Raw genomic sequence first — 21,666 nt, forward strand, 5'->3', positions numbered from 1 at the left:
AATTGATTCCAGATTTTTAGGATGCACAGCTATTTTTTAAAAAATCCGTGACACTCTCTCGTGGAACACCCTGTATATATATATATCAGCTTCATCCCAGCTATATATATACCAGCTTCATCTGGATCTAGATAATTTCGCCCGTCGTCTACGTCTAAAGGAATACTTTTATGATAAGCCTAAGTCGGATCCCCACCCTTTCAAACCGCCATCCAACTTTACGCCAGAGGCTAACCGTGAAAAGGCTCTGGACATGTACATATGTGCGGTTCAGAAGGATATCATTAACGCCTACAATGAATCATCCAACCGGAAATCGAAACCAAATCTAACGCCAGCTGAACAGCGCAGCCTTTGTGATCTTCAGAATCGTAGCGACTTAGTCATCAAAAAAGCTGATAAAGGCGGTGCAATTGTAGTAATGGACAAAAACAATTATGTTAACGAAGGTCTTCGACAACTATTGTGCGCATCATTTTACAAACTCCTCGACGCTGACCCTACGGAGCAAATTACAGCAGATGTTATCCGCAGTCTAAAAGCTCTAAAGGCAAGAAAAATGATAGATACCACCCTGTACGACTATCTACTCCCCAAAAACCCCATAGCGGGCAGGTTTTACATGCTCCCTAAAATCCATAAACCTGGAAATCCAGGGCGCCCCATAGTTTCATGCAACGGAACAGCTACTGAGAACATCTCAAGCTTTGTAGACCACCTTCTCAAAGATATACCGCCGCAACTACCATCCTACATTAAGGATACCAATCACTTTCTTCAAATATTAAGTAAATGTGAACCCCCTCCTTCCAGTCTGCTAGTCACGCTAGACGTTTCATCTCTGTATACCAACATCCCCCACGAAGATGGCATTGCTGCAGCTGAAAAGGCCTTTTCAAAATATTCTGATACCCCCTACGATCCTTGTATCCTATCCACATTTCTAAATCTTATTCTCAAAAATAACAACTTTGAATTCGACGGTAAGCACTACTTGCAAGTCAATGGCACGGCGATGGGTACAAAAATGGCACCTAACTATGCAAATATTTTTATGGGAGCTCTAGAGGAGGAATTTCTGTCCAAGCGCGTAAAGGAGCCCACGCTTTACAAGCGGTTCCTTGACGACATCTTCATGGTGTGCCCACATTCAGAAGATGACCTAATCTCATTTATCGGCGATTTTAACCAAGCACATCCGGCAATCAAGTTCACCCATTCGTATTCTGCTTTCAGTATCAACTTCTTAGATGTCCAGGTAAAGTTAACCAACGGAGTCTTGTCCACAAACCTGTTCCGTAAACCTACGGACTCTTAACAGTACCTAGCATTTAACAGTTGTCACCCGCGTCATACTAAACTAGCCATCCCTTACAGCCAGCAGTGTTGCGTATTCGAATCCACGGATTTGATTTAAATCCGGATTTAAATCCACCGGAGGGCTGGCGGATTTGATTTGCGATTTGATTTGCGCAAAAAAATATGGGCAGGATTTGGATTTGGATTGAATCGCATTTTCCACTGATGATTTGGATTTGGATTCAATCCCATATTCCAGGTATGATTTGGATTTGGATTCAATCGCATTTTCCACGAATGATTTGGATTTGGATTCAATCGCCTTTTTTCAGCGGATTTCGCGTGGATTTCGCCAAGCTCCCTCACAAGACGCATGGATTTGAAATTGAGCTAAGCGCTGTTTCGCGTTCTACGCGAATTGATGTGACCTTGTCTGAAATCTGCACACGCACCAACGGCGTCCTCTCCCCAGAGCAACAGGAGTAGCCGTTTTGTTCCAATCACTTCCCCTCACCGCATCGAGGGAACACCAGGCGCAGTTCTTTGAACGCAGTTAACGTTATTCTGTCGATTGGACGGCACCTTTCCCGTGGTCCTCTAGCTGAGTTCTCAAGCACGACCCGTTTCAAGCTTGCCAAATCATGTTGCGAAATTCTTGGTCTTCGCAATCATATTGAACGCATATAGGTACACGCATTCACGTCAAAAACAAAGCAAAAAAGAACAATAAATATATCACATCCTATCATTTCGGGATTTCGGGAAGGCAAGCCTGTCCTACTCCCACGGATAATCATGGCAAGATGTGCCACTCTTCCTCGCATACCCTTTTTTTTCTTCTTTATTACAACAGTCTGTACTGCGCTAGGAAAATTTTCACAAAGCCCCGAAACGTCAGCATTAAAATAGACCCATGGGCTACATGTTTAGTATAAGTATTCGTAACATGTCCCACGATTTATTAACGATCCATTTAATTGTGACCCCCAGGGTATAGTAACCAACGACCTGTGGTCTTTTGAGTACTGATGGTAGAAATCGACGCAGTCGTGTGTTTTTGGGCGTAGCTGATCCTAGGCCCGCGATAGGAATTCCTTCACTCAGGTGTTCGCCCGGTGCTAAATGACGAGGAGGTTCCTGACCCAAAATCCGCTTTTCGGAAGGTGTATCATACCTACCAGCTCCACACTGTTCATGCCCCGTGAAGCCCAAGTCAACACCAACACGATACGTGATGATGGAGATGGAGGTTATGCACCGCCCCTCCCAGAATAAGCCAGTCATCTACGATTCAATACGCTTTTATCAGTATCACTTTTTCTATTTTGGTGTAACACAAAAAAATAAGGGCACTTAACGAATTATGTGTTGGCAATGCAACAGCAAGTGCGTCTCATTTTTGATAAAGTTTTACTATTTTCTTTCTGGATGCTTTCAACTCAACTCCCACCATTCATTCATTACATGTATTTTCGTTGGGCTTCCCTTTGCGCCCCCCTTCCACTGCCATTGCGCAATTCCGCGCGGCGGAGTGGCCAGCTGTCGGCTACGCGCCGGCGAGGAGAGCCGTCTGACCCAACGGGGAATTAAATGACGGAGGACGAGTTTTTTTCGTGAGGAGGAATCTAATGCTATCACACTGCAGGCCGACGCAGCTCTGGGCTCGGGCAATACTCGGGACTGCCTAGCTCTGGGGAAGTACTCATGCCCTCCAAAATGCGGCCGGTGTTAGCTTCCAGCTAATCGTACGGCAGCTGGTCGCGCATGAAATACAACATCTACATTCAATGATCCCAACGATTCGAGATTGGCATGCCCGTTGCCCGCACGGGGCGTGCGAACGCTAGAGGTGACACAGTGAGGTCGCCTTCTGTCCACTCTTGGGTAGTTCCATTTTAAATCGACAAGGGTGGGAAATTGACAATTTTTAACTTCCATGGAAAAAATATGTTAGATAGCATCTCGATTGATGACAAGTGCAACAATCTCGAGCTCCATCCGATGAACCGTTTCCGACATGGAGAGGCGGAAGGTTGCGGCGGCGAATGTTGGTTCAAATCTTTCCCCAACTTTGACCTCATAGCAACGCGCTTCTTGTTTTACCACATCCTTCTAATTTGGCTGATAAGAACCATGGGTTCAAGGCAGCACGTGGAAAAAGTCCGGTGACTCCTACTTTAAAGGGGCGCTACGAAAAAAGTTCCGAACACAGCACTTCTGGCAAAAAATGTACGATTTCGAACTTTTATTGTTCATGAGCGGGTACACGCATTCCCTTGAAGGAGATTCATTAGAACCGCTAACTCATTCTCTCTCGAATGGTATAGATATCATGATGATCATTTATATAGCTCCTGTGGTAGAGCGAGCAGACGGCCGTAAGTAGAAGCAACACGCCCAATTGCTCCCCCCCCAATCGCCCCCCAAAACGTAAGCTTATACATTGAATTTCCCTCTCCTCCTCCCCCACTACGCGCTCCGACAAAGAACCCCCCCCCCCCAAACCGAGCGTCTGGATCCACCCCTGACACAGGCTGATACGTGGTGACGTAACCGAAAATGTCTGTCTAAACTAAACTAAAAAATGTAAAAACTAAAAAATGTATGCCCTAAAATATGAATAAAATTTCGGCCAGCGGATCACACGAAATTTATTGCTCTGTGTGCCATGTCACGCTGTTATTTAAGCGTTGTTTAGTGAATACGTGCAGTATTAGTAATTTGTATACACGGTTATAGGTCTAGTAATGCTACTGCGCGAATTTTGGCTCCCGGATTTGTCAAAAGATTCGATAAATCCGGATTTAAAAGCGGATTTGATTTAGGTCCGGAAAAACAAATCCGGATTTAAAAGGATTTGATTTAACGTGTCAAAATTAAATCCGGACTTGATTTGGATTTGATTTACTACCTTCAGAAAAAATGCGGATTTGATTTAAATCCGATTTGAGCGGCCAAATCCGCAACACTGACAGCCAGGCACTTCGGTACAGGCGTATCTGTTCCAGTGATGACGACCTGAGCAGCAATCTAGCTGAACTTAAACAAACATTCATCGATCGCCAATTTCCACCTAATTTGGTCGACGACGCACTAAACAGAGCCCCCAAAGTAGATCGCAAAGCCCTGTTCCAAAACCACAAACGCATGATTGATAATAGTTCCATAAACCTCATTTTAACATTTAGCAGCAATATTCCAAGCGTTAACAGTATACTAAACCGTCACCACAGCATCCTTCTCCAATCAGAGCGCATGGGACAAATTTTCCCTCAGCCACCGCGGGTTACGTACAGGCGCGCACGCAACCTGCACGATAATCTAGTTAGCTCTAAGGTTAGCCAGCCAGCACATCCAGGAACCGGTTGCCGCCCGTGCGATGGTCGTAGGTGTCAAATATGCAAACTAATGCAAAGCGCCCAAGTACTTAAAAGCACTAATTCTAATTTTTCCGTCAAAATTAATGGTGACTTTGACTGTAATTCATCTAACGTCATTTATGTCATTCAGTGCGACATGTGCCAAGCACAATACGTAGGTCAGACCAAAACATCATTTCGGATCAGGTTCAACAACCACCGGTCTGACGTTACAAAAAAGCCAAACCTCCCGGTCTCTCGTCATTTCAAACAACCAGGTCATTCCCTAAATAATGTGTCACTCTTCATTCTCCAGTCAAATTTTAGCTCAGATCGATGCAGAGAACAACGCGAATCCTATCTCATTCACAAATTCCAATCAACCATTAACAAAGATCTCGGAGCACTGCCAACGGTAAGAAATCTGGCCGCCTACTTGAGCTTCCTTCTTTCCGTTCCTTTTTTTTTCCTATTTTTCCAGCAAAGTCGGAAACAGCACTCACCCTGCCTAGGAATCCCAAATACGGAGAGGGACCAAAGGAGAATGACCTCACCACCCGGACTTGACCTTCTGGAATATTCCCGTACCTGACTCACCGACAACCGCGTGTGGCGTGCCTTGTACCGATGAAGACGTCACACACCAAACCTATTTAAGCAATCTGTAACCCCCTGCGCATCCTTTGTCCTGACGAAGACAGTGCCACTGTCGAAACGTCGACCCCGTTTCTCATTCAACTTTTAATTGCTGCCCATTAAATGAACTAGTGTTTCTAACTTCCCTAAAATCTGTTGTCCGCGTCTTTTTCCTTCCACAACTATATATATATATATATATATATATATATATATATGATTTATATATATATATACACATGATTTTTCATCTTCTGCAATTTATATATATATATATATATAAATTGCAGAAGATGAAAAATCAAACAGCCGCGACGTGGAATATGAGCGAAAGGAAAGGGGACACAGCGACGGATTTGAGGTGTTAATAGAATGCCCGATATAGAACCCGATAATATGACTTCTCCTTACATGGACAATTGATGAGGCAACAGGGCCACGAGAACAACAACGCCCCAAACGACGACTTCCCGAGGAGGCCACCTTAGGCTTTCAGACACGATGACCTAAACCCCGGACTCCCAGATAATGATTTCACCACGGACGACGCCTTTGGAAGAAAGACGATGACCCCCAGCTCTGACTTCAGAAGATCCCGGAACGTCAGGGCAGTGACACCACACCGGACAGTGACAAACGAACCTTCCAGAACGTGACTCATCGACGAACGCCAGGTGGCGCGAATACACAAGATTACGTCAGCAAGCTGAATCCATAAAGGCCTTGGACAGTCTTGTTGCCTCTTCTGTACTGAAGAAGGAGGAGCTTCCCTTCGAAACGTCGACACTTCCCCATTTCCTAACTAATGTTTTAACAATGTAGAATAAACCTTTGTTTGTATTCTATTAACACCTCAAATCCGTGGCTGTGTCCCCTTTCCTTTCGCTTATATATATATATATATATATATATATATATATATATATATATATATATATATACTCATTGAACGATGCGACAGCACCAGAGGACACGTGTTTCGCCGTGTTTGCGGCTCGTCGGCCCTGGGTAGCTGCGCATCGTTTGGGATTGGCAAACCAGGGGTCACTCAGCGAGCGATATACACCTGGGAGGGTGACTGAGCACTCCTCAATGCCACAGTGCAAGCCAGAGGAGGAAGCCAGGAGAAGCCAGGAGAAGTCGGAGTTTGTACTCTTGACCGGGTCAGAAGAGTACGAACTCCGACTTCTCCCTTAAAATCAATGGCGACTTTGACTGCAACACCAGTAACATTATTTACATCATTCAACGTACAACATGCTCCACGCAATACGTAGGTCAAAGTAAAAATTCTTTCAGGATTCGATTCAATAACCACCGATCAGATATTTAGAAAAAAGGTAGCCTCCCGGTTTCCCGCCATTTTAGTCAACCCGGTCATTCCATTAGTAACGTCGCACTTTTTATTTTAGAGTCAAATTTCACATCCGATCGCTGTAGAGAGCAACGCGAATCGTACATGATCTACAGATTCCAATCTCTAATAAATGAGGATAAAGGAGTGCTATCAACTGTAAGAAGCATATCCGGATAACTTTTTCCTGTGTGTTCTCGGAGTGGCCGCTGCCTCTTTTCTTTACAGTTGGACACAATGACGCTAAGGACACCCGGACAACAGGCTTTCAACGAGCGCGACCCCAGAGCTTTCTGGAACTCCAAGGCTTTGACAAGTAACATCCCCGACCGATGACCCAGGAACCTTCGAGAACCTGACTCACTGACGACCGCCTTGCAGTGGAATTGTACCGGCTGTGACGACATTTTTGTAACCTGTTAAAATGCCTCGTACATAGATTTTCGTCTCAGTCCCGAGGAAGGCGGAGCTTCCGCCGAAACGTAGACTCCCCCAGACCCTTAGTTTAAATGCCAGCTTAATAAATAACTTTCCCTTACTCCCTACTTCAGTCTCTGGTGTCTTTTCTCCCCTATCTATCTATCTATCTATCTATCTATCTATCTATCTATCTATCTATCTATCTATCTATCTATCTATCTATCTATCTATCTATCTATCTATCTATCTATCTATCTATCTATCTATCTATCTATCTATCTATCTATCTATCTATCTATCTATCTATCTATCTATCTATCTATCTATCTATCTATCTATCTATCTATCTATCTATCTATCTATCTATCTATCTATCTATCTATCTATCTATCTATCTATCTATCTATCTATCTATCTATCTATCTATCTATCTATCTATCTATCTATCTATCTATCTATCTATCTATCTATCTATCTATCTATCTATCTATCTATCTATCTATCTATCTATCTATCTATCTATCTATCTATCTATCTATCTATCTATCTATCTATCTATCTATCTATCTATCTATCTATCTATCTATCTATCTATCTATCTATCTATCTATCTATCTATCTATCTATCTATCTATCTATCTATCTATCTATCTATCTATCTATCTATCTATCTATCTATCTATCTATCTATCTATCTATCTATCTATCTATCTATCTATCTATCTATCTATCTATCTATCTATCTATCTATCTATCTATCTATCTATCTATCTATCTATCTATCTATCTATCTATCTATCTATCTATCTATCTATCTATCTATCTATATATATATATATATATATATATATCTATATATATATATATATATATATATATATATATATATAAGTCATTGTGACTTGCATCCGGATCCTTAGATTCCTGAGGCTTGTCGTGACTCTAGTGCATACCTCATATGGAACAAGTGTAGATGTCACACGTAAAGCACCTGACATAACTCATATTAATGGCCAAAATACTTAGTGGCAGCCTGCCTTTGCGCTATCTATGTATCACAGCATTTTGTAGGTGTCGTTCATTATCTTCTACGTTACTATTAAGTTAAGGGGTTAATCAAGTTTATGCCTGGGGATTTGTACTATGGCTTGCCATGTAAGTGTTGTGTGCTCTGATAATCAGCTGATAATCAGTCTTTGGAAAAGTTATTTGAAAAAGTAACTGAGTTAGTCAGTACACAGATAAAGTAGTTATGTTGCAAGTACAGTTACTCCCCACAAATAGTAATTAATTAAGTTACAGTTACAATTTACAGGTAGCTGATAATTACTTAACATTGATTTCCAGTATGGTAAGCACAAGACTCCCATTCAAAAACCTTTATTCTAAATTCTTCACTAGTGCAATGTACTTGTGGAGGTTACACATTAACAACAGGTACCGCTCAAAGTTTGTCTCTGTAAGTGTGGCCAGCTTTATTCCAGAACAGCCCTACCAATTTCAAAAAGCTGCTAAAGTGGGGCACTACTTTTGGGCCAATGCTTCTTCCATATTGCACTCAGGAGCACTGAGCAGAGAACTATTTCAGTAAGGGTCAGAAGAGTAATCGTTACATTTTACAACGTTGCAATACCAAAACTAAGTTTAATTTGATCCCTTTGGCTAGAGCGACCGTGTTCGAAGTCTGCGCGAGGGTACTTGGAACATAGAGCAGCTGCACGGGTCAACTAACAGGTGGCAACGGGTAGAGAAAGAAAATGATAACTTTCAAAAATTATAGTGAAAAAGTTACGATTCTAGAAGTGACTAGCCACAGCAGCTATTACTGAAAAAAAGGCAACTAGTTAGATGAAAGTCACCTATTTAAGAAAAGTAATTAGCTACAGCTACTACTTACATTTCCAGTAACTAGTTACTTTCGAGGACTGCCGATAGTACGAGTATATGGTATTTCACTTCCGTGTGTGTTATGTCTATATCAGTGTCCATTTCTGCACACAAAGCATAATGTCACAGTAACGAACACAATCTTTATTTTCCAGGGCGAAGACAACACCTTCACCTATCCACAGATTTGCTACAGGGGGAGTGAATTATTTGATGCCAAAGAATTTTTTGTCTGTGTTGACAGTATCAGTGTCCAAACTGTGGACATTATTGATGCCCTAGGCACAGTGCTGGGGCTCATATGGTCCTTGCAGTACAAATACGCACCCAGGTCACTGCGTACATTACAGCTCCTTGAGCGTCTCCTTGGCATTGAAGAAAGGAAGGGGGAGCCGACAACATCCCTGGTCAAGAGTATATGTAGATCACTTGCATAAAATAAAAGTCACATCGTTGATGTTCAGTTTGCATTCCAAGCTTCCATTGTTTTCATTATATTGGTTTGGCCATCTCCAGATTCCACGGGACTGTAGACACTCATTCAGTGCTTCAGCAAACAATAAGTTTAGACCGCTTCCACTGTAAGTAATCATTCGCAAATAGTCCCCAGCAACGCAAATGGTCCCTTTTAAATGGTCCCAGAACTGCAAATGGTGCCTTTGAAATAGTCCCCTGACTTGCAAATGGTCCCTTGCAATTAGTCCCCAAATTCATAACACTCCCCTTCATTTACTCCCATGCAATTAGTCCCTAAAGGGACTATTATTGTGGCAACGCAATTACTCCCCTAAGGGAGTAAAATTACTCCTTTTTTTCTTAGAGTGCAGAAGAAAACTAAACTGCCAATGCCCAGCACCTGGATGTGGTAGGATGTTATACCATACAACCAGACTTGTGGAGCATGCAACGCAGACTCCTGGTACAGACATAAGGACACAGACACACACATTCAAGAGCGTGTTGAGCAGTTTCGACACTGGAAACAGGCCGTGCAAAGAAAGTGTGGATACAACTATGTGAGACAGCGCACAGCGTCCAGTGAGGACAGCTGGTATATGCTAAACTGCTGTCAGACTCAAGTTCCTCAACGCCTGAGAAAAACATCAAGGCGGAATTTCAAAGGAACAGTAGCTAAACGTGTCCCTTGTTCTTCTAGAATGAATACATGTATGTTTGGAGGTCTAGTGCAAGTTAACTACATCGTTACCCACAATCATGAGCTTAAGTACTCCAATCGCATGCATCAGCGACTACCAAGAGCAGTACGGAGGCTCTTGAACACAAACATTGCTGTTGGTATTCCTCCAAAGGATATCTTCCAAAAGGTAACCATGCCAGTCTCTTAATTGGAAGCAATTGAGGGAAGAGGTATCAGAAGAATACTTGGTACAGTATATCACACAAAAACAGGTGAACCAAGAGGTGTAACGAGCACGCCTTGCAGAGCAACTGCACCCACTACGCTCAGTCACTAGCTGTGTCAGTGGAGTTTCTTAAAGCAAAGGAGCACAAAAACCTTTCATTCTGTACAAAGCCAAAGGTAGTGACAGCAGCAGCGTCGGCAGTGATGAGTGCCTCAAAAGTCATCCACGGTACAAAGAGCTATTCCTTTTAGGAATCATGAGAAAAGAACACAGAGATGTGCTGTACCGGCGTGGACCGACCATTGTGTATATGGATTATACTCACGGTACAAATATTTATGGATACCCCCTCCTAAATGTGATTGTACTCGACGAGCGAAGAATGGACCACGCTGTAGCACACTTCATTGCTAACGAAATAACAACACGCACCATGGAGGCATTCTTTGGTGCAGTCAAGGAAAAGTGCCAAGGGCCTGTCTTGAACACAATAATGACAGATGATGACAGTAAGTACATAGCAGCTCTTGAAAAATTCTTCGCCGGACAAGAAATGAAGCACATCCTTTGTCATTACCACATCAAGAGTGCTTGGAGTAGAAGGCTAAATGCCACTTCAAAAAGCCACAGGGATAAGAGCATCAGACAATACATTGCAAAACAACTGGACGCTCTGCTACGAGAAGAAAATGAAGGAAGGTTCAACGAACTATGTAAGGCTTTCTTCAATGAAGTACAGACGTTAGACAAGGAGTTTGCCGATTACTTCAAGTCCAATTACATGACCAGGGCTAAGGAATGGGCCATGTGTCACCGCATGTTCCCTCATTTATGGACAGATACAAACAACCACACAGAAAGCTTTCACAGCTTACTGAAAGGGAAGTATCTGAAGAGAAAGAGTAAGATAAGGCTTGAGCGGCTCATAGAAGCACTGCTAGACGTTAAGAGAGATGTATTTCATGACCTCAGAAGGCATCGCTTATGCGAATTGCCACCACAAATGAGAGAAAAGGGAAAGAGAGTGTCGCGCCACTTTCGTCGAATGCGCATCCCTGATGAGGATGTCACGCAAGTAAACAGTTCAAAATGGGGTGGTGGAATCCCAGACGAGGAACGACTGTTATGATGTTGTGGCTCAAGAACCTCAAGGCCAGTGCACGCACGATCTTTGTTTCCAACGCTGTCCACACCGAGTTTGGCAAGGTCTCTGTGAACATAAGTTTCACTTCACCTGCGGTGATAGATATGTTTTCTGCAAGCACATTCACAAAGTTCAAAGCACAACAGAACCCTTCAAGGTACAGGATAACGAAGGTGAAACACGAAAAGAAACTCTGCTGCTTCATAATCCTAACGTATTTTATGAAACAGTTGTTGTTGAGACACGCGAATGGGGAACAGGACTAAAATCGCAACTACACAAACTCCGACTACATTGATATCCCGGTGCTATTCAATACATTGGGAAATAACATGTCCTCGACTATCGAAAAGCTTATCGCTGAATGCGAGGTACTGTTCAATGCTGGGAGACGAGATGACACTGAAGAAATGCAGTGGTTGCCTTCTCCTCCTGCAAAGAAGATGGATAAGCAAAAAAGCACCCAGGGATCTATCGCAAGGTAAAGAAAGAGAAGCGTAGTGACATGCTCAATAATGCCATGGAATCGGCCCATACAACAGGCATAACTGTGAGCAGTCCGAGATGCAAATCCTTTGGCACAAAAATGGATGGAGCAACAGAAAAGGAAAAGAAGTATATTTTCCAGAAGTAGGTTTTGCAAGTGTGGAGAGCAATGGAAGTGAGAAGGAACTATCATCGAGCCTCAACTACACCAGCAACTCTATGGTGACTGTACTGGATTTTTCAAATCCTGCAAATCTGTCAGTTACCCTCGCTGACCTGAAGTCCCTTGACACTGAACTTACACAGTCAGAGCAAAGCAGGCTCCTCATTGAGAACCCAACATTCTGCAAAGGACAGCTAGTCGGCACAATCATTGAGGCGTTCCTGATGAGACTGAGCAGGATGTATAAGCATGTTTTGAGCGCGTACGCATACTTAGTGCCATTGCTACTAGCTGATGATGAGTGACACCTAATGAGTGAGTCCCTAATGATCAGTGAATCATTGGATAGAAGGTCAGTACTGTCCATACCATACTGTACAGATGAGGGGAAATGGGCACTATTTACTGCCTTAGTCAAGAGTCATACCGTACTCATATTTGGCCCATGTGTTCAGTACAAGTCAAACATTTATCTGAAAGAGCTAGGTGAAACAGTTTAGAATGAATTCCTCACTAATATTTTCCTGTCAGGTGAATGAAAAAGTGAAGTGGTGGAGCACAGCCTGCAAAGTGAGTGAATGAATTACGGCGTAATTGTGTGCTCGTTTGCAGTGCTCATAGCAGCAGAACTGCTTTACACAAGAACCGTATGAAATACAGAGGGAATGCAACAGCACATAATGAATGTCATTGTCGGTGGTTACTTAAAAAGGTGGCAGAGAAACCAGGGGACGTGCATCCTGTGTAAATACAAGAACAGGTCATATTACAACTGGGTACAGTGCGATGTGTCTAACCAAAGGTTTCATTGCAGGTGTGTAGGCGTGTCCGTGGAAGATGTGGCAAAGAATGAGACAGCTTGTATGTGCCCTACAGAGGACTTCCCGCTTCCCAAGTGGGGCAAAGACAAAGATTTCAAAGAAGAGAAATCTTGTATTGCACATGACAAAGAAATGCCTTCGAAGTATCACGGAGATGCTGTATCTCACCCGCTGGTTAAAGACCACATTACACAAAATAATGTGAATGACAAAGGCCTGGAGAGCAAGAGAAACAACATTGAGTTGGCAAAGTCGTTTAGTGCAAGCTTGTACTACACAAAAGACCTGAATGCATACGTTGTTAACATGAGTGGTTCAGGTATGTCTGTGGTCGACTTAGACACAGACATTAGACACTGAAATTTCAGAAGATGAAGAGAAACGACTATTCTCTGTAAAGTCAAATTTCAGAAAGGGATGGCTCTTTGACACAGTAATTGAGTGCTTCCTGCTAAAGGTATGTGAAAAGTACAGCCGCACTGCTATGACACTCACGATACTAACTACAATGCTTAAGCATGGCACGTTTCCAAGACATTGGACACCTTGCAAGGACATCAGACAGAAGACAATACTGTTTCTCCCTCATAACGTTGATTCAATGCACTGGACATTATTAGTTATCCATTTAGATGAAAACAAAATCATTTAATCCTTTGCTTGGACCCAATGAAGACAATTGCGAGAAGTGATTTGCTGGATACAGCTAAGCGTATGGGTAAATTCCTCTAGACAACCCCAATGTACGAGAACCAAGAATGGACCTACGTGGTGAACACCAAACACAGTTTGCAACCTGATGGAAGTAGCTGTGGTATTTTTGTGTGTTGGTATGCAGAACGAATAGCCGCGGGTGAGGGACCTATGTCAAACTGATGTTCTTTCCATGTTCATTTTGTTTCCATGAGGAAGCATGACTACAGAACAATAGTGGGGAACTACTTACCCCGCAACTACCTACCCCGCAACTGGTCCACAGAAACCGAAGACACCTGCCTAAAGTGTAAATTTGGTAAGGGTACACAAGATTGTATCAATTGCAAGGTGTGTGGACAGTCTTGGCACAAAGCATGTGTGCATGTTACAGATTTATTCACATGTCCACCTCGTGAATGCTAGCTCTGAAAGATGCTGAGAAAAACCTCAAGAGACAATGTGCAATTCTTCCATCAAGCACGCAACTGATCAAGGCGGCTAAGTCGCATTATTTTGGAGGAAGTGTACAAATGACGGCTCAGAAAACATTGGTCAGCAGTGCACGACGGCTGCCAAAGAACGACGGAATGGCGAATGGTGAGTATGTAGCAATGCGGAAGGCTCCAGCATATGAAGCAGGATTATTTCAAAGCAACAGTGCTGGAACATGTACATGCTAGAACATGGTAGCTATGCTATTGGTCTAAGACTGATACCTGTAAGCAGAAATAGGTGAGATACAGGTTGTGGAAAAAAATGTCGAATTGCCTCGCTAAAGCACATTTTTCCAGAGGACACTTGGCATGTGCATCAGTAAATATTCGAGGACAGTCAACATCAGAAATGGAGTAATCCAACCATGCTACATTTCGTAACACTTTATTTCCACAGAATGTGAAATGTTTTCCTCGTCTTGTAACTTCTAAACACATTTGTCTGATAGTGTGTTACCAAGGTGCTCCAGGTGGGGGACCCGCTGGAAGGACACATGGCTGAAACTACAGGGACACTTTGCCAGATTCATAAAGTCAAGAACGCCGAATGGATGACACAAGTACTGTAAGTGCACCACTACTGCTATCACGTAACTTCCGAGCCACTATTTGCTGAAAACTGTAGACGTGCATGCCGTTGCAATGCGAGCATACTGCTCACAGATAGGATGAAACTAACCCAAATTGCTACTGCCAAGCGAGACATAAAACAAACACAGAGCCGCTGTCAATGTAGTACATGAAGTAAACTTTGACAATGTCATGTGTAGAGTTACAAAAAAATATAAAATGGGAGCTTAAGGCATTGCATGGAAGGTGTAAGAAAACTATTAGATAGCGTGATACCACGTGAGAAAGCAGACTGGTAAGGCCAAAGGAAGAAGCAGTACTATCATTTGCCAGATCTGACATGGCCAACAGGTGAGTGGCAGTGGCAGTTTAGGGTATTAAAGTGGCAAACTGACCACAGTTGACTCAGCTTCTCCTTTTAGAGATTTGAGGGGTTGGGGGGGGGATATGTTTATTAAGAAGAAAGAAAGGACAGGGTTTGCCATTAGCATAAGTACTAGCACATAGTTGGGTTAAGTGTGTAGCACTACAGTGCAGTTTGTATAGGCAAGCACGTGTCCTAGGAACTAAACAAACTAGTATTTTACGCTAGTCCATAAAGGAATTTTGAAATGAAATCGAACATCTCCTAGATGTGGAACAAGGGCAGCGCGCAAAATAATATCTTACAAATTTTGCCATAGGAATGAAACAGGATCAAAAAATAATTTGTAATGTAAAGCTCTGCATTCATTTTTTTTCAGTGACCCACTTAAGTAAGCTTTTCCTTTAGATTTCTTAAAACTGTGTATTTTTAAGTTGTCGTTTGGATATATCTTGAAACAGGTAAAGCATGCCTTTTGTATTTAAACATAAGAAAAAACATGAGCATAAAAATTTAAAATGATTAAACCTGGTTTCACCCACCCTGATTTCAATTATGGTGGCAGTACACAAAGGTGAAGTACCACAAAAAAAAAGGAAAGAAGAAAAATAAAAACATCTTCACAATGGAGCTTATCAAGAAGACTGCAAAGTTTAAAGAGAGTACATTTCGTCCACAGTTGTTTTAAGTTTCGACAAACAGCATACACACAAGTTAGTTATTTAGCGGCCTAGTACCACATATTAAGACATAAAGCAGCCCTGAAAACCTAGCAATGAACAGTACAATTTGTCAGTGCAAGTAGGCTTCAGAAAACGGTTCATTCATTAAACAAGCCCCTGATTTGACAGTATGTGGTGAGATGAAGCCAGAAACCTCTACAAAATTTGAAATGCAATGTGCTTGGAAATTACGTCCTTTGCCAGTCAGAGAACAAAGCACACATGTGCCATAAGAGAAGCACGTGAAGTTGAAGTGGCATGAAGTGTCTGTAGAACAAAGTAAAAACAAGAGCAAGTCATTGATGAAGAAAGGGCGCCAAGAAGCGATGTTTATAAGCACAGTCACATAAGGTAGTGTGGGAATGTACAAAAGTTGTAAATATTCCATATGCGAAAGCCAAAATATTGTGAAAGACTATGCGATGTTATGCACGACAGGTACAAGACATGGCGTGCTAACCTTCCTGCAACTATCAGAGGCAACGCAGCGCAATCTACGAAAAAAAAAAGAAACAGAAGACCACCCAAAGAAGTTCGTCAATCAAGGAACAGGAAACCGGAGAGCAAGAAAGACACAGGAACTAATCGTTGATAATCAAGATGTCCAAATATACCACATTATTTCAATGAAATTGAGGGCACGAAGAAGATCACTTATATTTATCTGTGGCCAGAAACAAGACAGCAACATTTCCACGTTCATCAAGCGGGACATCTTGATCAAGCGGGACATGTAGAGCAAGCACTGCAACTTCTAGGACTTCACCACGTTACTGTCATCCAGGAAAATGGTTCAAGTGATTCACGATTTAGGCAACGTGCCCGCAAAAAAGACCTTTGGCAGAGTGCAAGAATGACGACGTGCCAATAAGTTGTAACAGCAGTGCCCATGCGTGGGACCAGAAACGTGTGCCCACTTGGACATTCCATCACTGCCGGTCACGACCTGTGTTGAGGAAGACCATGTCCTCTAGATTTGGTTGCCAGAGGGGCAAGACCACATGACACAATGCCACCGAGAACGTTCCACCTGCTGAGCATTATTTTCCCGTGAACTATCCATCATGTGCGAACGTCACCTGATCTGTCCACACTATCATAAAGAGAAACACTGTTGGTGCACAGAGCCTTGGGAACGCCCATCGAAGCTATACACATCCAAGTCTCCGTTTCCCTGACGCTCTTCCTCTGCCAGCAGCAACATTGGAGAGTCGAGTTCGTATGCCTGCTTCAAGTCTACGCAAGCTAGAATAAAGCAAGTATCTGATACTAAGCAGTGCCTCTTTAAATTGTTTAAAAGAGGGGAGCATGGCTACTGTACTACAATGCAACTTCCTTGAGCTACTCTACAATTAATCATCGAAAAATTGGTGAATCTATTGCAATTATTTGTCTAACAACTACTCCGTTTATCTACACGACGTCTTTGAAAGTACAACAACTTTAGCCCCACATCACTACATCGTTAATTGATATGAGTTAAATGCACCATTTTCTGAGTACTAGTTGGACTGACAAATTGTGATATTGCCAGTTACAGTGTACAGGATGTAATGCGCAAAAGAAAGTGCTATTCAAGGTTGTGAAATGTAAAAAATGTTGTGTATGTAGACATTATATTATTCTTTGGAGTTCAAAATACATATGATATAGAATGTGGCAACGGCTGTTTATTTTGGTTAGATTTAGAAATTACATTACCGTATGAATTTACAAGAGATGCAGGAATTGTTTGGTTAGATGGCTGTGTTGTCCTAGTTCCTATCTAGCCGATCCAGCTTGGAAGGTGGTCTGTCAAAGCACACATTCTCCATCTATGTGAAGTTCAGAGAAAGATGTCAGAGGTGTGAAAAAAGAAAATACCAAGAACAAAGTACGGCAACACGAGAAATACATATGCTCACCTCAAACACTGAGCTGCATAGAAAGCAGAGTGCTACACGGTCACGTAGTTTCCCTAATATACACAAATACTTCCAAAAAGACAGTACAACAAGAAATAAAAAAAGACATTCCAGTTAGTGTTTTACAGGGGCCTGCACGGGCTGTCTGTATTGCATCGTTGCAACATGGTTTTCGAGAAAGGGGGCGCGCTGGCATCTCTTCCGAGGAAAGTCAATAATCCAGAAGAACCGGAATGTACAATAAAACACAAAACTAGGTTCACCGGTTGCAAACGGAATGTCGTGTACAAAATTTCTTTAGGATGCAAGAAATTTTACATTGGGCAAACGCAGAGATGCGTCAACGTCAGGTTGCCAATATTCAACTTTAAAAGATCACATAAAGGATTGCGGTGGTTGCAAAAAAGAGCCCCCAGATTATCGCGGAATGCAAATTCCTTTTCACGGGCATGGAAGTGGGAAGCTTCTTTATCAGGAGGCTAGGTATATTCGAGAGAAAGGGGATAATTGTGTTAGTATGGCATTCATTGATCTCACCAAGAAAATAGAAGAATTTGTAGCATCATCGTCATCGCCGCGCACCGAGCTTAGCACGGTCCCCGTGCGCTGCGAATAAATCACTTTCGATTGACCTTCCGAGGCTCCCGGTTGTCCCTCCTTGGATCGCGCTACACTGGTGACCCGGCCTTTGCCACGATGCAGCCTTCTGCAACCGGCGACGCGCCCCGCTTCCCTGCACCGCCCGTGGAACAGGCCGCCCCTGCCTTTGCTGCCCAGTCTCAGGTCGGCCATTTTGCCGTTCGCCTGCCGCCCTTCTTCAGCCAGCAACCCCAGCTTTGGTTTGTGCAAGCTGAAGCGCAGTTTGCCCTCGCAGGCATCACTACCGAGACGCGGAAGTATTACCATGTCATTTCCGTTCTGCCTCCGGACATCTCGCTGGAAGTCTCTGACTTGCTCCTTCACCCTTCACCCACCGAGCCCTATACCGCTCTCAAGACAGCGCTCGTTGAACGCACAATGGCTTCCGAGCGCAAGCGGCTACAGCTCCTGCTCGACGCAGAAGAGCTCGGCGACCGAAGACCATCCCAGATGCTTCGGCATATGAAGAACCTCCTCGGCTCGCGCGCCGCGACCTTCGATCGGGTTCTGTTGAGGGAGCTGTTCATGAAACGCCTTCCCAGCCAGGTGCAGATGGTTCTGGCCACCGCCGCTGACCTGGATATCGCAGCACTGGCCAAGCTTGCCGACAAGGTTCTTGAAGTCAGTTCTCCCACCATCTCGGCTTCTACAGCTCCGGTAGCTGCTCTGACACCATCTCAAGACCCAGCCCTCAGCGCAGCCCTCTTCCTCTCAGTTGACCACGCTCACTGAAGAAATTCGACGGTTATCTGACGTAGTCGCTTCAACCTTGTCGAGCCGGCGCACCCGTCGCCGACCTCGATCCCGTCGCCCATCCCCCCGACGGCGTAGCTTGACCCCTTCTCCCAGCCGACCTCCAGCTGGTTGCCTCCCGCCTTGCTTCTACCACGCCAAGTTCGGCGCCGCTGCTCGCAACTGCGCCAGCCCTTGCGGCTGGCCGGGAAACAGCAGAAAGGATCACTAACGGCGACTAGTGATCCCCGGAACACTCACCCTTTTCTTCATTGCCAGCAAATCTCACGGTTTCCGCTTCCTGGTGGACACCGGCGCCCAAGTCAGCGTGTTGCCAGCTAACGCTGCAGACAAACAAAGACCTGCCACGCACCACCTCTCCGCTGTGAACGGCACCTCTATCCCCGTTTACGCGGAAAGATCGTTGGCACTAGACTTGGGCTTACGCCGTCAATTCCGGTGGATTTTCCTCGTGGCCGCCGTTACGCACCCCATTCTCGGCGTGGACTTTTTAAACCACTACCGTCTCGCCGTTGACACCTTTCACCTTCGGCTTGTCGACTCTACTACCAACCTGTCTGTGGCCGGCATTTCGTCGACGCGCATCTCCCCACGCCATGCTCTTGTCGGCCTGAAACCTGCCAATCCGAGTTGTAACTACGGAGCCCTGCTTGCAGAGTTCCCTAGCCTCACCCAACCTCCCGATTGGACTCGCCCGGTGCAACACGATGTGGTACACCGTATCACTACCACCGGACATCCCACCCATGCCAAGCCTCGCCGTCTCGCTCCCGAAAAGCTTGTCATCGCCCGCCAGGAGTTCGAGCATATGCTGGAAATCGGCATTGCTCGCCCATCTGACAGCAGCTGGTCATCGGCCCTCCACATGGTCCCCAAGAAAACTGGGGACTGGAGACCATGCGGAGATTACAGGGCTTTAAACGTAAAGACCGTTCCAGACCGCTACCCCCTGCCTAACACCCATGACTTTACGGCTGGTTTGCATGAGGCCACCATCTTTTCAAAAATCGACCTGCGGAAGGCGTACCACCAGATCCCCATGGCTCCTGAGGACGTTCCAAAGACGGCCATTACCACCCCCTTCGGCCTCTTTGAGTTCCTCAGGATGCCCTTTGGACTCCGCAACGCTGCACAGACCTTCCAAAGGTTTATTGATTCTGTGACCAGAGGATTACCATTCGTTTTCGCGTACGTTGACGACATACTCGTGGCCAGCTCCTCCGCCGAAGAGCACCTCCGGCACCTTCGCCTACTTTTCGAGAGGCTCGCTCACCACGGTATCGTCATCAACGCAGAGAAATTCGAATTCGGCAGCACCTCTCTTGAATTTCTCGGCCACCACCTTGACACTAGCGGCATCAGACCTCTTCCGAGCAAGGTGCAAGCCATCCTAGATTTTCCTCTTCCCGACACCATCCGTAAACTTCGCAGATTCCTGGGACTCATTAATTTCTACAGGAGGTTTATTCCTCACTGTGCCTCCACCCTCCTGCCCCTCGAGGAAATGCTGAAGCTTCCTGAGCAGCCCTCCGCAGCCCTCGACTGGTCCCGGGAACGTCAGCAGGCCTTCGACCAAGCCAAGTGAAACCTCGCCAATGCTAGCCTACTGGCCCACCCTGCCCATGACGCCCCGACAACCTTGATGGTTGACGCCTCCAACCAGGCCGTCGGAGCAGTTCTCCAGCAGCATATCTCTGGCTTCTGGCAACCAATAGCCTTTTTCTCTAAGAAGCTTACTGACACCCAAGCCAAGTACAGTACCTTTGGTCGAGAGCTCCTGGCAGCTTACATGTCTGTGCGCCACTTTCGCCACCTGTTGGAAGGTCGACATTTCACGTTGCTTACGGACCACAAGCCCTCCGAAAGTCCAGTTCCCACTACTCGCCACGAGAAATCCGGCACCTTGCATTTGTGTCAGAATTTTGTTCGGACATCATCCACATCAAGGGATCCGACAACGTTCCCGCCGACGTTCTCAGCCGTCTGGCTACCATTCAGTCTTCCCAGGACTTTTCCCTCGACCGACTAGCTCAGCTCCAGCAAACAGACATTGAGCTCGAAGCCCTTCGACGCTCCCCGTCTGCGTTGATTTTGCAAGACGTGCTGCTGCCCGGTACTTCCTCGCCCGTAATCTGCGATACCTCGTCCGGCACCCCTAGACCGTTCGTTCCAGTAAGCCTTCGCCGGGCGCTTTTTGACAGCATTCACAACCTTGCCCACCCTGGTGTCAGGCGTACTGTCAAGCTCGTCTCCGCAAGATACGTCTGGCCCGGTATCACCAAGGACGTTCGGCTCTGGACTCAGGCCTGCCTGGCCTGTCAACGGTGCAAGATCCACCGCCACACCGTCACACCTCTGTCCCGCTTCCTTCCTCCCGACGCCCGCTTCGACACGGTACATGTCGACATTGTCGGCCCCCTGCCACACTGCGAAGGGAAACGGTTCATCTTGACATGCGTCGACCGCTTTACGCGGTGGTCGGAGGCCGTTCCCCTTGCCGACATGACCGCCCACTCGGTGGCTGCTGCCTTCGTCAGCACATGGATCAGCCGTTTCGGCGTTCCCTCGGAGATCGTCACCGACAGGGGAAG

At 45.0% G+C, this 21,666-nt stretch overlaps 2 protein-coding genes across 2 annotated transcripts; both read left to right on the forward strand.

Moving 5' to 3' along the window:
• Positions 1 to 253: 253 nt before the first annotated feature.
• LOC135386983 (uncharacterized) lies at positions 254 to 1,318 on the forward strand. The gene has a single exon (XM_064616439.1). It carries the CDS (start codon positions 254 to 256, stop codon positions 1,316 to 1,318), a length of 1,065 nt encoding a protein of 354 aa, XP_064472509.1.
• Positions 1,319 to 18,379: 17,061 nt separating this feature from the next.
• Positions 18,380 to 19,054, forward strand: LOC135386993 (uncharacterized). The gene has a single exon (XM_064616444.1). It carries the CDS (start codon positions 18,380 to 18,382, stop codon positions 19,052 to 19,054), a length of 675 nt encoding a protein of 224 aa, XP_064472514.1.
• Positions 19,055 to 21,666: the final 2,612 nt, after the last annotated feature.

Source organism: Ornithodoros turicata, chromosome 1 (assembly GCF_037126465.1).
Source record: "Ornithodoros turicata isolate Travis chromosome 1, ASM3712646v1, whole genome shotgun sequence".
NCBI lineage: Eukaryota > Metazoa > Arthropoda > Arachnida > Ixodida > Argasidae > Ornithodoros > Ornithodoros turicata.

What these genes read in the sequence shown, in the direction of transcription:
- LOC135386983 (XM_064616439.1), top strand. Translation starts at nt 254, where the DNA reads ATGTACATATGTGCGGTTCAGAAGGATATCATTAACGCCTACAATGAA.
- LOC135386993 (XM_064616444.1), top strand. Translation starts at nt 18,380, where the DNA reads ATGCAGCCTTCTGCAACCGGCGACGCGCCCCGCTTCCCTGCACCGCCC.